Source organism: Abramis brama (genome assembly GCF_963993115.1).
Source record: "Abramis brama genome assembly, chromosome: 5".
In the NCBI taxonomy this organism is placed as follows: Eukaryota; Metazoa; Chordata; class Actinopteri; order Cypriniformes; family Leuciscidae; genus Abramis; species Abramis brama.
Genome location: NC_139967.1, coordinates 10,136,236 through 10,155,755, shown reverse-complemented (window position 1 = coordinate 10,155,755; position 19,520 = coordinate 10,136,236). Strand labels below are relative to the sequence as shown.

General features: G+C 37.4%; 1 protein-coding gene across 1 annotated transcript in view; it reads left to right on the top strand.

The window, feature by feature from the left end:
• Positions 1-16,187: 16,187 nt before the first annotated feature.
• galnt9 (polypeptide N-acetylgalactosaminyltransferase 9) overlaps positions 16,188-19,520 on the top strand; it is a 97,638-nt gene continuing 94,305 nt past the window's right edge. Inside the window, exon 1 of the mRNA XM_084113457.1 lies at positions 16,188-17,072. Within this exon, the coding sequence (XP_083969583.1) occupies positions 16,832-17,072 (241 nt within the window). The 5' untranslated portion in view covers positions 16,188-16,831. The remainder of the gene's footprint in view (positions 17,073-19,520) is intronic.

Sequence of the window (19,520 nt, the reverse complement as noted above, 5' to 3'; positions counted from 1 at the left end):
GATCTGTCATAAGGAACAACAAGTTGTTGCAGAAAGAAACATTGAGCTAAGTTCAGCCTGGGATTGACGTGGCGTCTTCCTCTGCTTGGCCTGGGAGCCTGGTAAGTCATTACCTTAAACTCATTAACAGTTAATTAAGCTGGAGAATGGACAGTGAGTCAGCTAGGCACAGCTGGATGGATGGGTCAGTTTTCTTTATTAAAGAAGTGCTGGAGTTTCTGTAGTTTGACTATAGATTATGGCACTTGCCAAGATCATAGGGCCAAGATCATAGGTTTGTTTCCCAGGAAACTCGCCAAATATATTTTACATAATAATAAATGTAATTTAATTGAAAACCGAGTTGGTAGATGGGTCAGATAAGCCTTCTTGTGGAATCCAGTAATGATGAGTGTCCAAACCTGACAGTGTAAGTGTAATTGTTGAATGTTCTAGAGCTTGTCAAAAACACTGGATTAAAACGGTAGATTTTTGATCCAAAAAAGGAAGGTAAACTGTTTAAAAGGAGGGCAGCATGGTAGCAAAAGTGCAACACAAAGTTGGATATAAAGGTTGGTAATAAAATAATCATATTACGATCATTTTAAAAGAGCAATTTATTTTTAAAAAGTACAGTTAATTTATTTTTCTGTAGCACCTTTGTTTTAATTAATTTTTTTCAATTTATCTCAAATTTGAACGTCAATAGCAAAACACCAGATGCCTGGTTGAAAAGAGTGAAAGAACATTACCTTATTGGTTTTCAAAGACTACAGAGTACAGAGATTGGTACAGAGTACAGTACAGAGATTGGACAATAAAACTAAAAACACCCTTGTTTTAGACCGCAATAATATATTAGTATGGTGTAGGGCCTCCTCTTGCAGCCAATACAGCAAGTCCTTTACAGTGGCCAGAGGGATTTTGAGCCGTTGCTCTTCAAGAACGGCGGCCAGGTCACTATGTGATGCTGGTGGAGGAAAATGTTTTCTGACTTGCTCCTCTAAAATACTCCAATGTGGCTCAAAAATACAGGTGCTGGTCATAAAATTAGAATATCATGAAAAAGTTGATTTATTTCAATAATTCAACTTAACAGGTGAAACTAATATATTATATAGACTCATTACATGCAAAGTGAGATATTTCAAGCCTTTATTTGTTATAATTTTGATGATTATGGCTTACAGCTTATGAAACCCACGAAATCCAAAAAAAAAAACTGAATATTACATGAAATCACACAGTAATTACACAGTAATACCATGGTCATTGAACCAGGTTTTGGTTCTTTTGGCAGTGTGGGCAGGTGCAAATCCTGCTGGAAAATTAAGTCAGCATGAAGTGCTCTGAAAATGTCCTCGTAGACGGCTGCGTTGACTCTGGATTTAATAAAGCACAGTGGACCAAAGTCCTCTTTTCTGATGAGAGCAAATTTTGCATCTCATTTGGAAACCAAGGTCCCAGAGTCTGGAGGAAGAATGGAGAGGCACACAATCAAAGATGCTTGAAGTCCAGTGTGAAGTTTCCACAGTCTGTGTTGGTTTGGGGAGCCATGTCATCAGCTGGTGTTGGTCCACTGTGACATTTCCAGAGCACTTTATGCTTCCTTCAGCAGACAAGCTTTATGGAGATGCTGACTTCATTTTCCAGCAGGATTTGCACCTGCCCACACTGCCAAAAGAACCAAAACCTGGTTCAATGACTATGGTATCACTGTGTAATTACTGTGTGATTTCATGTAATATTCTAATTTTCTGGGATTTTGATTTCGTGGGTTTCATAAGCTGTAAGCCATAATCATCAAAAGTATAACAAATAAAGGCTTGAAATATCTCACTTTGCATGTAATGAGTCTATATAATATATTAGTTTCACCTGTTAAGTTGAATTCTTGAAATAAATCAACTTTTTCATGATATTCTAATTTTATGACCAGCACCTGTATTTAGATCTGGTGACTGTGCAGTAGATGTCTACACGGGTCCAAACATTTGTACCCGAACCCGAAGAGACCGTAATGTGCTTCACAGAACCAACCCGGACCCCACTTTTATTTCAAAAGCTGGACCCGGACCCGTGCAGATCTGAGAAATGTCATACCCGGACCCGACCTGGCCCCATCTATTATTTGAAAGCTGGACCCGAACCTGGCGGGAAGACACAGACCCGACTGGACCTGACTGTCACATATTCCACACTAAATTGCTATTAACAAGTCAATAAACCAGTTGCAAAAAATACAACTTTTTGTCTTACCTAATTTTAGTAGCCGTCGTCTCCCTTCCTTGTAGGCTACCTGACTGTGATGCATTGCAATCCTCCGCAAGAAAGTTCTATCCATGTTATTCCTCTCGGTATTCCAAGCTTAATCCAATTTGTGTGTTTTTTTAACCTTATTTCCCGGCTCACACTTTTCTTATCTTAATTTTACAAGTTGCAAGTTACAAAAAACACACAAGCAGTGCTGACTGACTCTGATCACGGCCGGGTGTTCTCCGAGTCCGATCGACTCGGGTATTACACACAATGTTAAACAGACCCGGGACCCGAAGTTATAGATTGGGACCCAACCCGGACCCGGCTGACCATTTAAAATATAGACCCGAACCCGTACGGGTCCCAGGTCTCGGGTGCTCCGTGTAGACCTCTACTGTGAAGGCCATGGGATACTTCACTTTCATGTTCATCAAACCATTCTGCCACAAGTCTTGCTGTATGTTTTGGTGCATCATCATGCTGATACATGGCGCCTGAACCATTGGGTGCACATGGTCCTCCAGAATGGTTCGGTAGTCCTCGGCAGTGATGCGCCCATCAAGCACAGTAGGGAATGCCGTGATATTGCAGCCCAAACATCACTGATCCACCCCCGTTATACACTCTTGGCAGGCAACAGTCCGGGTGTTAAGCCTCTTTGGGGCTTTTCCACACTATAACTCCCACGGATTTGGGACAGACAATGAAGGTGGACTCGTTGTTTCACATTGTCCACAGCCCAAGATTTGCACTGTTGGCACCAGTGAAACTGACATTTTGCATTGGCCCTACTTTTGAACAGTTTACAGCCCAACCATGAATATTGACTCTGCAGAGCTCCCGATGAACAGTCTTGGTGGAAACAGGAGAGTTGAGGTGCACATTTAATTCTGCAGTGAGTTGGGCAGCAGTGGCTTTATGTTTTTTGGATACAATCCGGGTTAGTACCTGGACATCCCTTGCAGACAGCTGTTGGATGTGTTTCATCCTACGCGGTGGTATGCCAACATTACCCTGGATACCATAGCTCTCGATACACCACAAAGACTTGCTGTACTGGTCACAGATGAGCCAGTGAGCCACCAACAATTTGTCCTCTTTTAAACTCTGATATGTCTCCCATATGGCCACCAAGGCGTGAATCCTCCAACACTATATTGACCGGTGTTTCAGTTCACTGTCCAACTCCTATGTATGCATCATGCAAAAAATAATATGTTGGAATTTTGCTTTTAAAATGCACATTCATCACAGGCAGAGGTATTTTTGAGCAGTATTACCTCAAATGCTTTGTTTTCCATTTGCATATGATGGCACTTATTGTATTCTGAAATACTCTTTTTTTTTTTTGTGCATTCAGAAACTTCAGTATTTTGCTATTGAATTAGGAACTAGCATTACCATCATAAACTGCTTACATAAAGTTATGCCAGTTAAATGTCAGAAGCTTTTAAAAGGCCAGAAAAGCAGTGTAGGATTAATGCAACCCTGATGTTTATGAAACATCCTAGAGACTCAATAGATGATCTGCGCCTGATTGCAGATTTAGCACAGAGTCAGGAAAGTTCTTGGAAACAGTTTTTTTGTCAATATATTTTTTCAGCTTGTGGCTTATGAGAACTATTTTTCTATGCAGAGCAATGGTCTGTGGCCTTCTGATGAGACAATAGAATGATTAGGAGAGACTACGTTCCAAAAAACATTAATCAAGTGTATTGAAATTAACTTTCAATTGACTTTGCTTCCTGAAAGGAGGATCCCATGTTGATAAATTGTGAGAGAGTGTATAGCATGCTATTCAGAAACATCTTTGTCGATTAATCAGCCTGCCATCTGCATGCGATGTATGACAAAAGTGTCAGTGGCGCAGCGGACGGGCATGTGGGGAGGGGGGGTCCTGCTTGTTGGAATGCGCCACGATAACCCCCGTGCCAGGTTACACCGATAGACGATGAAATCGTGTATTGACAATACCCAGAGATATCGTCAAAAGCATCAGTTATCGACCTCATGAAGAGGATTTGGCATTTTCAATTAGTGTATTAAATTATTATTATTATTGCTACTACTTTTATTATTAAATTAATATTAAATTAATATTACAATTCAATCCCAAATTTCATTTCTCATCACCCCATTACCGACGCACTGCAAGGAACATAAAAGTTTAGTTAGATTAGCTTACTCCTCATTTCAAAAACAACTTGTTTAACATGAAATATTTGTCACTACTTATAGGCCACAAGAGAAATATTAAGAAAATAAATAAAAATCCTGTGGATTTGCGCTATGCCACTGAAAAATGTAGGCTATTTTCAGGGTGGTCATGCATATACCTGCACATATTTGTACATACTGTATATGTATATATGCACATATCTGCTTTGTACTATATTCTTGTTTTTCCTAACAAAATGATAAGAATTATTGTGATAAGGTGTAGAATTCTTGATAACTAATTTTAAGGTCTCCATTAAGAGTAATCAACAGATTCTGATGTCATCCCCCCAACCCCAGCTGTGTATTTGTATTCATCACATTGTTGTCATGGCAAGGAAATCACAGTACTTTATCCTTTTACCCTCCCTCAATAGAGCGCAACAGTAAGGCTCCATTTATTTTCTCCATAGAGAAATAGTTTTGAATGATAATGTATAAGCTTTTCAAGACAAACAATGTGATTTCAGCTTAATTTAAAACACAAATAAATAAATAAATCAACAGCCCAATTACTAGTGAAGAACCATACTACCCATGAAGATCCACCAATCAGAGAACTCAATGTTACTATGGAAACAGAAATTGCCGGAAAGAGCTTAGCAGTGATTTCGCACTCCCATGAAGCAGTTCAAATGGCGTAATCAAGTCTCCTTACACTCTCACTTAGATATTTCTTTGTGGATATTTTGCATCTTAAAATATTTGACGATTATTATAAATATATATATAAGATCATTATACAGTGAGATCATTATACAGAAGAAGGAACTGAAATATTTTGAATGCTAACGATCCACAATCTGACTTCTGATGCTGCCTGAATCATAATCACACCATCTTCGTTCGTTGGTCAGAGGAGGACTGGCCCCCCGATCAGCCTGGTTTCTTGCTGAGTTGAACTCATTTCATAATTAATGTACTTTACACAGTTATTGAATCAAAATGAATCAACGCTGAACTGATTTCAACTGAATATTTTTACTATTGTCTTTTTAGAGCTTTTTTTGAATTCTGCAACCTGTTTTTTTTTCAAATCTGTTTTGTATAAAGTGCTATATAATTAAGGTGGCTTGACTTGACTTTATAAGATTATTGATCATTAAACTTATTATCAGGTTAATAGTTTTATATTATATCATAATATTTTATTCTTATTACCATCAGTTCATGGTGTTTCAGTTTCCTCCATTTACATAGTTTATTATTTTTTTCTTGAAATTTTCAGAGGTTTTTTTTTTTTTTTTTTTTTGTAATGTTATGATTCATTCTCAAAGCTGGTTGGTTTGGTTCAAGCGCCCTTTTTTGACGTTTTTTTTTTTTTTTTTTTTTGTCCCTATGGAGAACATGAATGTGAACAACTTCTGGAACCAAGGCTGTTGATAAAGTGGGCTGTTGCGCTCAATTAGCGACCTGCCGTTCCTCTCCCAGTTTGTCCCCGTTCTTCTTTTCTACCATGTGACCTCAATAACCTTAACTTTTTCTCAAACTTTTGTCTTTTTTAAGCCACAACCACCCTCTGTCAGTTTACTTAATTATTTTCTTGAGGACTGCCATGCAATGCCTCTATCTGTAATTACAATCACACATGAAGGCAGGGTGGGGGAGGATAAGGGGGAGGAAGTGAAAGAGGAGCTGTACAATACTTTGATCTTTCCTTGCTTCTGCATTGCCTCGTCTGTTGGAAATAATAATAAAAAAAATTATTAATGGTTGCTCAAAGCTGTGCTTCTGTATATACACTATAGAAAAGTCATGTTACTGTAACTTGGCCCAGTAGAGTACTGCTCTGTTGTGATTTTTGTAAAGTTGCAATGCTGTGATTATACAGTATTATTGTGTGGGAATTGTGATTTTGGATATTAGATATTTGACTGATACTAGAGTTCTGATATTCTGTTGCTGGTATGTCAAAATTGCATAATGCAGGGATCCGATGATGTCATATTGTGATTGTGTGGTACTGGAATCCTCTAGTTGTTGCTGGGATGTTGAAAAGGTTGGATTGTGTGATGCCAGCATGTTGTGCTTGTTTGATGTTGTTACAGTTTGTTGTTACAACCATAATTGTGTGATTGCTGCTGTTATGTGATATGACACGTGTCCACTATCCAGTGCTTTGATTTTGTGATGCTGTCATGTGATTTTCACTTCACATATACTCTATCACGTTGCATATACTATAATCACACTGTTTTCGTTTGTTGGCCAGAGGAGAACTGGCGCATTGACTGAGCCTGGTTTCTCCCAAGGTTTTTTTCCCCTTTCTTTTCTGTCACCGTTAAATTTTTTAGAGCTGCTGTACAGCCGAAACGAATTTGCTTGCATCATTGAATCATTTTCCTATTATCACTGTAAAGCTGCTTTGAAACAATCTGTATTGTATAAATTGCTATATAATAAAGGTGATTTTACTTGACTTGATTGTATGATGCTGTGATTTGCTAGAAATGTATGGGTCTTTTTGCTGTGATATTACAACTTTGTACTTTTTGCATTAAAGATTTCCCCTCAGATACTGACATGGTATTAAAGGTGAACTAAGTAACTTTTTTACCTTAACCGAACAGCTTCGGAGTCATTGGAATAGTTATATGACTTTTTTTGGGTTGAATGGTGGTCGTCTCGCACCCCCGCGTGATATCAGGTCTAACGATGTAACGAATTGCTTTACGGCAAAAAAAATCTGCTAAAATTCTGTCATTATTGCGCTCCCTCATGCTGTTCGAACCCAAATGAAGAAGACGTTTTAAAGAACGTCCCATCTGCTTTGATGTCGTTGATCTATAGCCTCTGGTATCTGAGAGTCGCCAACGAGTTTTTCGACAGTGTTGTCAAATAACTATTCCGAAGCTGTAGGGGGAGCTCTATAGAGAAACCTGCGAGCAAAAAGCGAGAATACAGTGAAGAAATTCCCGAAACTGCATAGCCCTGCTTTAAAATCTATACTACTGTTACAACTTGGTAATGTGATTATTTGATGTTATTGTACGCTATATTATTATATGAAGTATTAAATGTCACAGTAGTGACACTACCTGTGTGATGTTGGAATGTTGCTTGCATTATGTTGGGACGTGATTATATGATATTGTGGGGGGGGTTTGTGATTGTGTGATGGTATGATGTCATTGTGTTGTAGTATGATCTGTGATGTTATATTTGGGATGCTGTGACTTAATTGTCTGAATTTGGAATGGTGTGGTTGTTTGTTTCTGGGATGTCATAAGTGAAAGATGCTGTGATTGTGTGATGTTAGAATGATGTGAATGAGCAATACTGCAATGTGATTATATGTTGTTGTGATTGTGTGATGCTTGAATGCTGGGTGTTTTCTGGGATGTTCTCACTGTGTGGTGTTATTATGCTGTTATTGATGTTTTTGCTGCAGTTATGTGAAGCGTGGTGTGATTGAATGAAATCATTGTATGGGGGTGTGATTATGTTTTCTGATGTTGTGATGATGTATAATTATCGGAATTTAGAATTTTGTGATTTGTTGCTAGAAAATGTCATAAATGTAAGATGCTGTGATTTTAGAGTGACATGAATGAGCAATACTGCAAAGTGATTGCTGTTGTGATTGTATGATGCTGCACTGTAATTCTTTTGTAATTTTTACAGAAAAATACTGTAAAAATGCTACAGTAAAAACATGTTTATTGGTTAACTGTAAGTTACCTAACCATATGTGACCCTGGATCACAAAACCAGTCACAAGTAGCACGGGTATATTTGTGGCAATAGCCAACAATACATTAGGCTATATGGGTCAAAATTATAGATTTTTCTTTTATGACAAAAATCATTAGGATATTGAGTAAAGATCATGTTCCATGAAGATATTTTGCAAATTTCCAACCATAAATATATAAAACATTGTGAATGAAGTGAATGCAGCACAATCGCGAACATAAATGGACAACTTTAAAGGTGATTTTCTCAATGTTTAGATTTTTTTGCACCCTCAGATTCCAGATTTTCAAATAGTTGTATCTCGGCCAAATAGCTTATTTATTCAGCTCTCATGTGGTATATAAATCTCAATTAATTTTTTTTTTTACCCATGTGACTGGTTTTGTGGTCCAGGGTCACATATATGGTGGAAAAACTGTGGTTTAACATCATATTATATGTAATTTTGCTGTAAAATTTGTAGTTTTTGCAAAGACTTACAGTGAAAAACAGTAAAAGTACATTCCCAGAATTCCCTGCTTTACACATATAACATTTTTTAAATAATTAAGTTTATTTTCTGGGATGTTGTGAGTGCGTGATGCATATCAGCGATTGATGTTATGTTGAAATTGTGTGGTATGATTCTACTGTATATTGCTGTGACTGATTTATCTGGTGACCGTGTGATAATGACAGTTGATTGGATGGGTGTGGCTCTTGGCTTGCTGCACTGTTGTTCTCTAATGTCCATTTCAGTCTCGCTGTTTGATATCTAGCTCCTAACTGTACTCTCAGCCAAGGGTGTGTGGAGGGATTTGTCAGAGTGTGTGCATGTGTGTGTGCATTACTGCCTGCTAAAGGAATGATGAAGGGGATCTGACCATATGTGCATGTTTGTATGGGTGTTATGTGTCTGTTCTACTGTCTGTATTGACATGATGTGTATGTAACACATCATAACCATCAAGACAATAACAGCTGGTCTGTAGATAACCACAGATGGACAGAGAGCATGCACATCCCCCCCAAAACACACACATTCTCTCTCCTCTCTCTCTCTCTCTCTCTCTCTCTCTCTATCTCTCTCTCTCTCTCTCACTCACTCACTCACTCACTCACTCACTCACACACACACACACACACACACACACACACACACACACACACACGCTCTCTCTCTCTCTCTCTCTCTCTCTCTCTCTCTCTCTCTCTCTCTCTCTCTCTCTCTCTCTCTCACACTCACTCACACACACACACACACACACACACACATACATATTGGCCTGTTTCCCTGGTGACTAGCAGGCAGGTGCAGCTCATACCAGTTTTAAACTTTTGCAGTGGAATTGCAGCAGAATTCCTGGTGGTTTTATACCAAAGTCCAACCAGACGCTACTGGCACTTCTTATAGAGCCATCTTAAGCCTCTAATTAAAAAATAACCATAATAATGATCATCATAATCATCATTATCTCTGTCTCTCATTAAGGGACTTGTGTCCAGTGGCCGGTGGATGACTGTGTATCCCAATTTTTGGTATTGTCAGTGTAGAACATATTTAGCTTGACATGAACTAAACGTGGCTTGGAGTGAAAGTACAGCCCATACGACAGAACATTTAGTTCATGCCAAGCTGAATATGTGGTCTACTCTGTCTATATAAAAAAACTGGGATACACAGTGTCCTAAATGCAGGTCATCCACTGGCCACTGGAATCCAAAGTCACCATATCAAGTATAAGCATCTACAACATTTAAACAGAATCTTGCCAGTACACAACAGAAAATAAAGTAGACAGCAATATGTCAAAGCATAATTAGTTTTTTTTCCGTCTAGAATTTAGATCTTTATTGCAGTGCTACAGCTTGCATGTAAATCTGAAGGCACTAATGTTAATTATTCCATTCTTGCCAGCAGACTGCAGCAGAAAAGACAGTTGCTTGAGCATAATCTGCATACAGTTAAGCTTTGCCCTATGCTCCTTAGTTGAGTCAGACCTTTAAATTGCAAAACTGATTGTTAATGAAGCTTTTTTTGAAAGGAAGGTGAGTGAGGGAGCAGCCACCAATCAATGGACTATAACCAGATTATCTGATTAAGTCAATTAAACACCCCCTGTGGTGAAAATCAAGTTTTTAATGTTGTTTAAATGTCCATGTGGTGTTTTTAATATGCTTTAAGACAAACCATGTGTAAATTCATAAGTCAACACCAACCATTCCTGAGTATTTTCTCCTTAAAACATGCAGTGAAAAAAGACGTGGTTTGAAATCGCTGGTGTTTCTGATGTCTTTAGCATATCATTATGCGTTAAGCAGGGGAGTCTCAAAATAAGCCTGGTTATCCCAGTAAATTTTTCTGTTGATGTAAAAATCGGGTATATTTAGCAGTATAGCGGATGTATGATGTATATTTCAATGTTATGATGAACATACCATTTCTAAGGATGCTAAACAGGAACGTGGTTTGTGTAACATTAGCAACACATTATTAGATTTTTGATAGTCAAGCAAAATGCTAATCATATCAATACCTTTATGTGTCCGACATAGTAGAGAGCAATACATAAAATGCATTATAATTCTGATACATCGACTTGTAGACGAGTGGAGGCAGGCTCATTTGCATATTCATGGTTCCGTGTATACTAAATGAAGTAAGGGTGTAGAGTTATATTCAAGCTATTTTAAGGCAGGAATAATTTTCTTTTTCACAGGAAAACATTTAAATATGTAATTTTGTTGATTACAGATGGGTTTTAAGGGATACAATTATTGACTACAGGGGGACTTTAACAACATCTTGTTTTATCTTAATATATAATGCTTCTTGAATGTTTAATAAGCATATTAATGTAATCAGGCAGGACTGGGTAGCTGCAGGCTAGCTGGAAGTGATAATGTACAACTCAGGCAGACCTGTAGACACTCCAGTGGATTAGTATCATTATATATTACACTAAAAGTTCAGAATACAAGTTTTTTCTAGGCCAGCAATATGGGGCTAATATAGTTAGGCTTCTCTCTATCTGTCATTCTATCTATCAATTTATATTTTTATCTATAGTTCTGTATGTACATCTTTCTATCTATATCTTGTATTGTGTGTGTGTGTGTGTGTGTCAATTTTTTTCTTAAGCACCAAATCAGCATATTCAAATTATTTCTAAAGGAATATGTGACATTGAAGACTGCAAGTAATGGCTGCTGAAAATTGCTTTGCCAAATCTAGTTTGTATTATCCCAATTTGAAAGCTGCTGTGAATGCAAGCGACTGCTAAATTAATAAATGTAAATCATACCATACTATCATTTTATATACAAAAAAAAAACAAAAAAAAACATGGTATTAACACAGTACATGTCCAAAAATCCACATATCCTGTGGAGGAAAATGTGATACTAATAACCAAAACGTGTTTCTTAGTTGCAATACGTTTTGTGTAGTCACTTAATTCAACTTCTGTTTATCTAAAATGCATTCCTCTGCAACAGAAACAAACCAATAAATAAATGAATAGCTTAACTTGCTGATTATGCACCTTAAGTACCTGATAAATAGCAGTTAGTCAATTTGCTGATTAATGATATGCTTGTTAATTTGGAAGGGCTGTGTAGGAGAGGCCGGTGGTCTGAATTACAGGGGAGCTGCTGGGTAAAGACACATTACTTCAACTTTCCCTTAAGTACTCTTACTCTTTCTCACTCACTCTCACTCTCTCTCTCACTCTCTTCTTTTCAGGTCTGGTGTCTGACAACTAGGTGTACAAGAAAAGAATGGCTTCCCCTTGAGTGCTGCTAAAAGCCCTGAAAGGCAAGTGACATTGGCTCTTATAGCTTCTGTGTGGAGCAAAAGCACAAATAAAGCATGTCACTGAGGATCAGTGCAGGTACATTCCTATTTTCTCGTCTCGGTGTTGAAGTTCAGTAAAATACATGAAAATTGTTACAAACTTTAAGCACCAACAATGTTAACTGCGAAGAAAAGTTTTCAATAGCTTTTTCTTCACCCTTCACTTTTCGATTTTTTTAAAATGGAACATTGCAGTGTTTATTATGAATGATTTACCTGTAAACAATCCAAGTCCTGCCCTATGTTTTATTCTTGTTCACAAAGCTGTTTCACTCAAAAATACATGTCACAATAGAGAAGAAAATATGGTTGCAGTTTAAGTTCCATGCCAAATATGTCCTGTCACACACCTGTGAACAAAACTGTGGCTCAAAAAAACAAAACAAAAGATGAGCATTACAGGCATGTATAAACATTTAAATATTTTACTCAGTATGTTTATTATTTTTGAAAACTGCTGTTATAAGTAATACTACCACAGTAGCTGTAGTCGATCGGCACCAATCACATTCTATCTATTGTTTTGGAGAAAACGCAAGCATTTCCCAGTCCCATCTGTTTTAGCAGACGTCTTAACAAACCCAATCAGCATTTTCTGTAATGCGATTCACATTAGGCAGGAAAACTAATTAAATTCTGCAAAGACAGCCAGTTCTTGTTTCGCATATGAGAACAAATGACATGCATGTCTTAAGCTAAGGAGAACTCAAGAGTTCACATTTTTATAATAATCCTTAAATGAGGTAAAGGTAAATATATTCAGCTTTCTGTTCATTATGGAGGAATGAGATTCGACACAAACTCTACATTTCTCCTATGGACTATTAGAAAAAAATAGATTTGGGGTGGTTTCAGAGGAGTGTGGCAAGCGGACGCTTATATACCCTTGCGATGCAATGTGATTGACAGGATTGGATGAATACATATCTCCTGTACTTTCCAACTCCCTTATTTGTAGGTAGAGGACTATGGTGGCTTTGTAGTTGGTAAAACTGAAATAAACATGAAAGGAATGCAGAGGGGAAAAACAGGTGAATCTACAGGATTTCTGAGACTTTTTCTTTATTTTTGAAATCATCATGGGAACCATTGTTTCAGTTTAACGTTTCAAGTCAATTCGCAGCCAACTCTCTCTGACAGCATGCATGCAAGGATGTTACTGAGTGCAGTCTCCGGAGTTTTTCTATCGTTATTCTTTAAATTATTTATTATTTTATTTTGAATACGCCATGTAACCCAGGCTGCATGGTTGCTTTGAGAGGATTAAACTCCAACACCTCCAGGCGAGGTTTGCTCATCATACAATTTGTGTGAGCGTTTGCAGCTTCCGTTCTACAGTCAGACTGGCTGAGTTTAACACAAACAGGGCACGATGGTTTCCTCAACAGCATCTTTTTAACAATTTTTTAGGATTCATATGGCGGATGCCTTTTCACCTGCTCTTGACTATTGACTTATTTAATTAGTCTAGCAATACAGCTGTTGCCTATGAGCATTATATTTGTTGATTCTATCTCAACAACAGCAGTGTGAGAAACCTTACACGACAGTAAAATATATCTGTGCCAGCTCACAGTTCCTGCCCTAGCTGCTCTGTAAATAAAAGAGGCGTGCTTTGAATACAATTAACCAAGATAAATTCAAATGCTAGTATAATGCATCTGTGGAAAATGAAATTGAATTTGGTGGCCCACTTTACTGTGTCTAATCAGGTGAAAGCATTCTGTCTCACACACACACATTGGCAATGTTCAAAATTCAGAATTCATCTAGGAAATGAAACGTGCTTATTCTGCATTTTTAATCCTACTTCGAGTAAAATAAAATATGATCTTTTGACATTCTAATCACACAATGATTGAAGAAACCGATCACACTTTATAATCACTTCTGGTTCACTTTTCACACTGAAATGGAAAGTCAAGTTGTGTGTATTGCATTATAGGATACAGTATTATGTGCAGTGTGCTTTTGCTGAATACTGCACATTGTTGCAAATGTAGTAAGTAAGTTGTATCATCAGTGTATCTATAAATACAGCAAAAAATGCATGTATGCAGAATTCTATACTGTATAGTGTAAAAATGGTATGCATTGTATATTGGTATGCTATAGCTGACATTGGCATTATTTTCCCTTCTCTTCTTTTATGTCTGTCCATCTGTTCAGCTGCAACTTACCGGATTCATTATTTAGATTGAATCACTGGTCTGGCAAGCATTCAAAAGCATGGTGTTAGAATTGCCCGTTGCTTTGTGCACATGTCGGTCTGCTCATGTGTAAATGAGTGTGCTCAATACTGTTTATATAAAAAGGTTAGTTTATATAAAAAGTTCTGTCATAATGTACTCATTTTTTAACACAAATAGAGACATTTTGAATAATGTCGTTTACAAGCAATGGATTTTCTCTTTATATGAATAGGGACTGAACACGTCAAGCTTCAAAAAGGATGGCAGATCACCATAAAAGTATGGTCACATTTACCGTTATTAGGTGAATTTTCACAGACGCAATCCAGTCATTTCAATGGAAACCCACGTTATCGAGAATTTCGTGTGAGGTCAAAATATTTTGCAACGGATTCAAGTTGGTCAAAGGGATTCGTCTCATATCCTACAGAAAGGTATGCTTGGTTTGAAAATTACTTCTGTGTGAGCTGTGCTTCATACATCACTACAACATTGACAATAGACAATGGACCGAAATTACACTAATATGAGCGCCAGTGTTGGGGCCAACGCATTGTAATTAACACGAGTTACGTAATCATATTATCTTTTTCAAATAACTAGTAAATTAACGCATTACTTTTAAATTAACAACAAAATATCTGAGTTTCTTTTGTCCTCATGTTAAGAGAAATCAAGAGTAAGTGCAGAAGCGTTGTGTGCGCTGTGAAAACATGACGGTTATTGTAGTTCTAGACTAAATGTGAGCAGGCATTTACTCATCTCACTTGCACAAAAACAGATTCAGTATTCCTCAACATGAATAAAAACAGTAAAATATTATGCAAGACTGCAAATTAATATATATTAAATAGCCTTAATTGTTAAATTAAACAAATATACTTTATGTATATAATCTCACTATATTTTGCTCCTGACCTTTAGTCCAATTCAACCATACATATAAGCAAAAATTACTTTAGATAAACATAAAATTTGTGTTTCCTTTTTTATAGCTGAAGTAAGATTGTTCGAAATCGCATACATCCTTACTATATAGGTGAAAAACGGTATGAGATGAGAATAAGCCAAGATGAGAATAAGTAATGCAAAAGTAACGTAACGCATTACTTTCCATAAAAAGTAACTAAATAACACAATTAGTTACTTTTTAGGGAGTAACGCACTATTGTTATGCATTACTTTTAAAAGTAACTTTCCCCAACTGGTGAGCTCAACTTAAAAGTATCGTAAAGGTGGTCCACGTGACTCTGTCCCTATACCCTGTCTTAAGTTATAAAATTAAGTTCTTCCAGGTCAGAGTAAAGTAACACAAGGGAATGTTTACCGCAACGCAAATGTATTGCCGCTTTTAGCATGATACGGTCAACTACTTTAAGTATATTTTAAACAAAAGGTTTTTGTAATCCTTTCAATCTATTTGAGTGTAAATCTATGATGAAGTGATGTGACAATAATCCACTTATTTTGTTGATATCCTAACCTCCTCAGATAAATGTGACTTTGTTAGCATATAGCCCACATTGAGTGCATTCTGGCTGACATACTATATTATTTTGCCTTTGTGGTTACAGACACATTTGAAAATGCATCTCAGAAGACTCAAGTATTTCTTCATGGTAAACAAAACATTTGATAGATGTAGGCTTTAGAAGCTCAAGAGTGCCCTGTGAAAGCAAGAAAACAAAAGCACAGGTTGAAAGAACGAACTGGCAAGAGACACAAAGGGAATATATAAAGGACTCAAAATAAAGGAAGACAAGTAAACTTGTCTCGCAGAACATTTTCATTCGTTAATGACCCACTGATTGTATTATTCCTTGGAAATGGCACATTTGCACTTGGGCGTAACATTGAAATCATTATTCTTATACAAACTCTTTGTAATTTAATTGGCCAATCTCCGTGAAAACATTAGAATGTAATCCAACAGCTATCCTCATCATCTATCATATTCCAGCCTTTCATCCCCTCACACAGTGTTGAATATTTATGAGTTTGCCGACGTCACCAGAGCGCTGAGCAGCGCGTGAAAAGCGGGATGTGAGGGAGGGAGCATGCGGGGAGCGCGAGAGAAGAACGCTGCCATGCAAACCATCGCTTGACAGCGTCTTTTTTTTACTTCCACCTGCGTTCGTTGCATAAGGATTGTGGATTTCATCTGCCCGGTCATTGAAATCGCTCGTCTTATTTCGATGCCCGAGCGCGATGCATCTTTGCTTTAACAGACGGAGTCGAGTGAAGGATGCTGCACACGGAGGATCGTTGTTTGACATGCACTGACATTTAAAATGAGCCATCTGAACCGTGCACATCTCGTGCATTTCGACTCATGAGTGCACAGCGTGATTAAACGCATGCTTTTAATCTGAGCATAATCTCCGTAGGCTGCTCTGACACATTTCTAAACGTTTGTAATGGGGGTCAGCACAAGACCCCGAGGCGGTGGGATTTGATTGCAAGCTCTATTACGTGTTTTACTTATATATCATATATACTTGCATCATCATACAGCCTACGCGCGTTGACCAGCTGTTAAGCTTGTGAAACTGCGGCGCGCGCGGGTTGTGTGTGGTGCTGAACGGACAGCTCCCACCACAGCGGATCATATGGATCAATATTAGGGGTCTGACAGTGTCGATCTCGGGCTTTAATGGCTGTGGCACGCAAGATCAAAACTCTGCTGACGGTCAACATTCTGGTGTTCGTCGGGATCATCTTGTTCTCGGTCTACTGCAGGATCCAGGACCGATCCGAAGAGCTCGTGCAGATCGGGAGGCTGTCGGATCAGAGACTGCGAGGCAGGAATGCCAAAGTTACGAACTCCTTGGACAGACAGTCCATTCTCAAACGGCTCGAGCGACTAGAAGATGTGGTGTATAATCAGTTAAATGGTATGTTAGATTTAATCATCTTTGACTTTCATTAATAAGTCATTCACATGAATTATATAATGCATAATAAATCAGTGTTTTATGGACATTAAGATATTTATCTAGATTTACACTTTGGATTGTGAAATTGACTGTGATTGAATACTTTAAATGAGACTTTTTATCACATGACAATTAATTTAGACATGTTTATGATGCAATAAACATGTCAGGAAGATCAAGACAGGGTAAAGTGCACATAACCTATCAATATGTATCAATCAAAGTGTTAGCACACTCCTAAATGGTTAAATGTAACGATATATTAAGCATTTATGATTTCATAATTTTTTATTTTTATGTTATTGACGAAATATAAAGTGCTATGGGAAATTAGATAAAGGACAGTGTAAGGGCTCATTACCTGATTGTATTTTGTTCTGTGTCTCTAACTCCAGGCATGTTGAGGGGTTTCAGAGATGTTGTTCTGAATGTATTCTTGCTTCTCTGTTACATTATAACAGCAACTCTCTTGGACTTGAAGTTGTACACATTATGTGAGAAGAGGATCATTTTTAGGCTGTTTATTTATGTATTTATTTTGACAGCAAAAAGCAATTCAAGAAATTGAAGCAATGAATCAGAATTGAAATAAATATTACAATTATTCTAATTTTCCCAATCATGGTTGAGGAAAAATTGCAGTATTCACAGATATATGTCCATATAAAATATGCAGAATTCCACTGAATTAGACGCTGCGTCATTCATAAAATTCAACAAATTCTTTCCTCTCTGCGTTCATGTATATTTGGTTGCATGATTATGCTTTTAGCTACCAATAAGAATGAAGAACTCTCAGATTTCTATAGTATATTTGACCATTTTTAAATCCATTCCACATAATCCCACAGATTGTACCCCAAAAACAGTGCAGAAAAAAAGTCTGCAGATTCTCTCTAAGCCTGCAAAAAGAAATTGTCCTTCTATGATCTTGCTTCCCATGCACTTGAATCTGTTCTTGCCATAACCACACTTGTCCTCTCTCTTCTGAGTTCTTTTCTTAGAATATTAGAGCCCATTTCCTCAATTATGTTCTTAGACCATAGAACATTTTCTTCCAGAAAACATCTGAAGGTCATAGTTCACGTGATGTGCTATCCTTCCTTTAAATGTCTGTTAAAAGACCTGTCACTTTCTTTTTGCTTTTCTTTAGTGCATCTATTTGATCTGATTTTTATTCCGTAAGACCACCACCATTTGTGTATAAAGGGGGTCACTCTGTCAGTTAGAATTATCCATCTTGCATTTGGAGGAAAGCCAAGAGGCACTGCTTTACAAAAAAAAAAAAAGCCCTCTAATGTACCCTACTGATTGAAAGGGCTTTTATTCTGCACAAGTGCCACCACATATTTCTCCCGGAGGCTTTTCCACTCTGTAGAATTCACCAGTCTGTCACAAATCTTCTTGATGTTGGGGCCGTTATACATTTTATTTTGACACATATTTATCTGATGCGCATAAAACGTGCCGACTGTATGTGATATTGAGACCCGGAATTGGTTTTCCCTTGATGTTTTTACATTTATGTTGCCGTATTTGCTTCCAATGTTGATTTGAAGTAATTGTCAATTTTTCTGTTGTTTATTGTCTTGACAATGAGACCCAGAGGATTACGGCAAGGTCCGATTGGATTTCTAGGACTCAGCGAGTTTTACAAGAAAGCAGTAATTGTCTGGCTGTTGATGGCGCCCTCATCCCTTGAAACATCTTCGCAAATACGCAGTAAATGTTTGTATGAGCATTACTTTGATGAATAATTTCAATGAGAACATATAAAACATAATCATAGACAGTGCTTCTGGTTTGAGATGGACATATGAATCATCATTTACAACCCCCAACGTTCATTAAATGAGAATCATAGTACACCGCATGATCATGCACCTGTTTTTATTGAAAGGGCATCGGTGGGTGGCAAAATTGCAACTGAACTTGACAGCCAGGGATCATCATGCATTGTATTGCATGTAGTTGTGACCAATTAAGGTGTGACCTGACTGAATGGACCACATTTTGACATAAATGGACGATTTTTGTCACAGTAGTCTAATTAGTTTAAAAGTATACTGTACATGTTTGTGGTATACAAGCAGTTTAATTTTGTTTTGTACGATTTTTTAAGTATATATCCAATAGCATAGAGATTCTTATATAGTTGCTCTATTACTGTGCATTTACAGATGTTCATGGCCAGTTTGTATATGTGATATGTTTGTGATAACAGAGAACTTAAGTCATATTGTGATGTTCATCATTCTTCTGTAGGATTGCTTTACTCAACTAAATCTGACCTTGAGGGATGCAGGATGCAAAGAGAGCCATTCAGGGATAGACAGTTGGTCCTCTCTGGCAGAGTTGTTTAGAAATGCTGGGTTATTGTGAAAAGACCCTTTATCTGACTGCTAT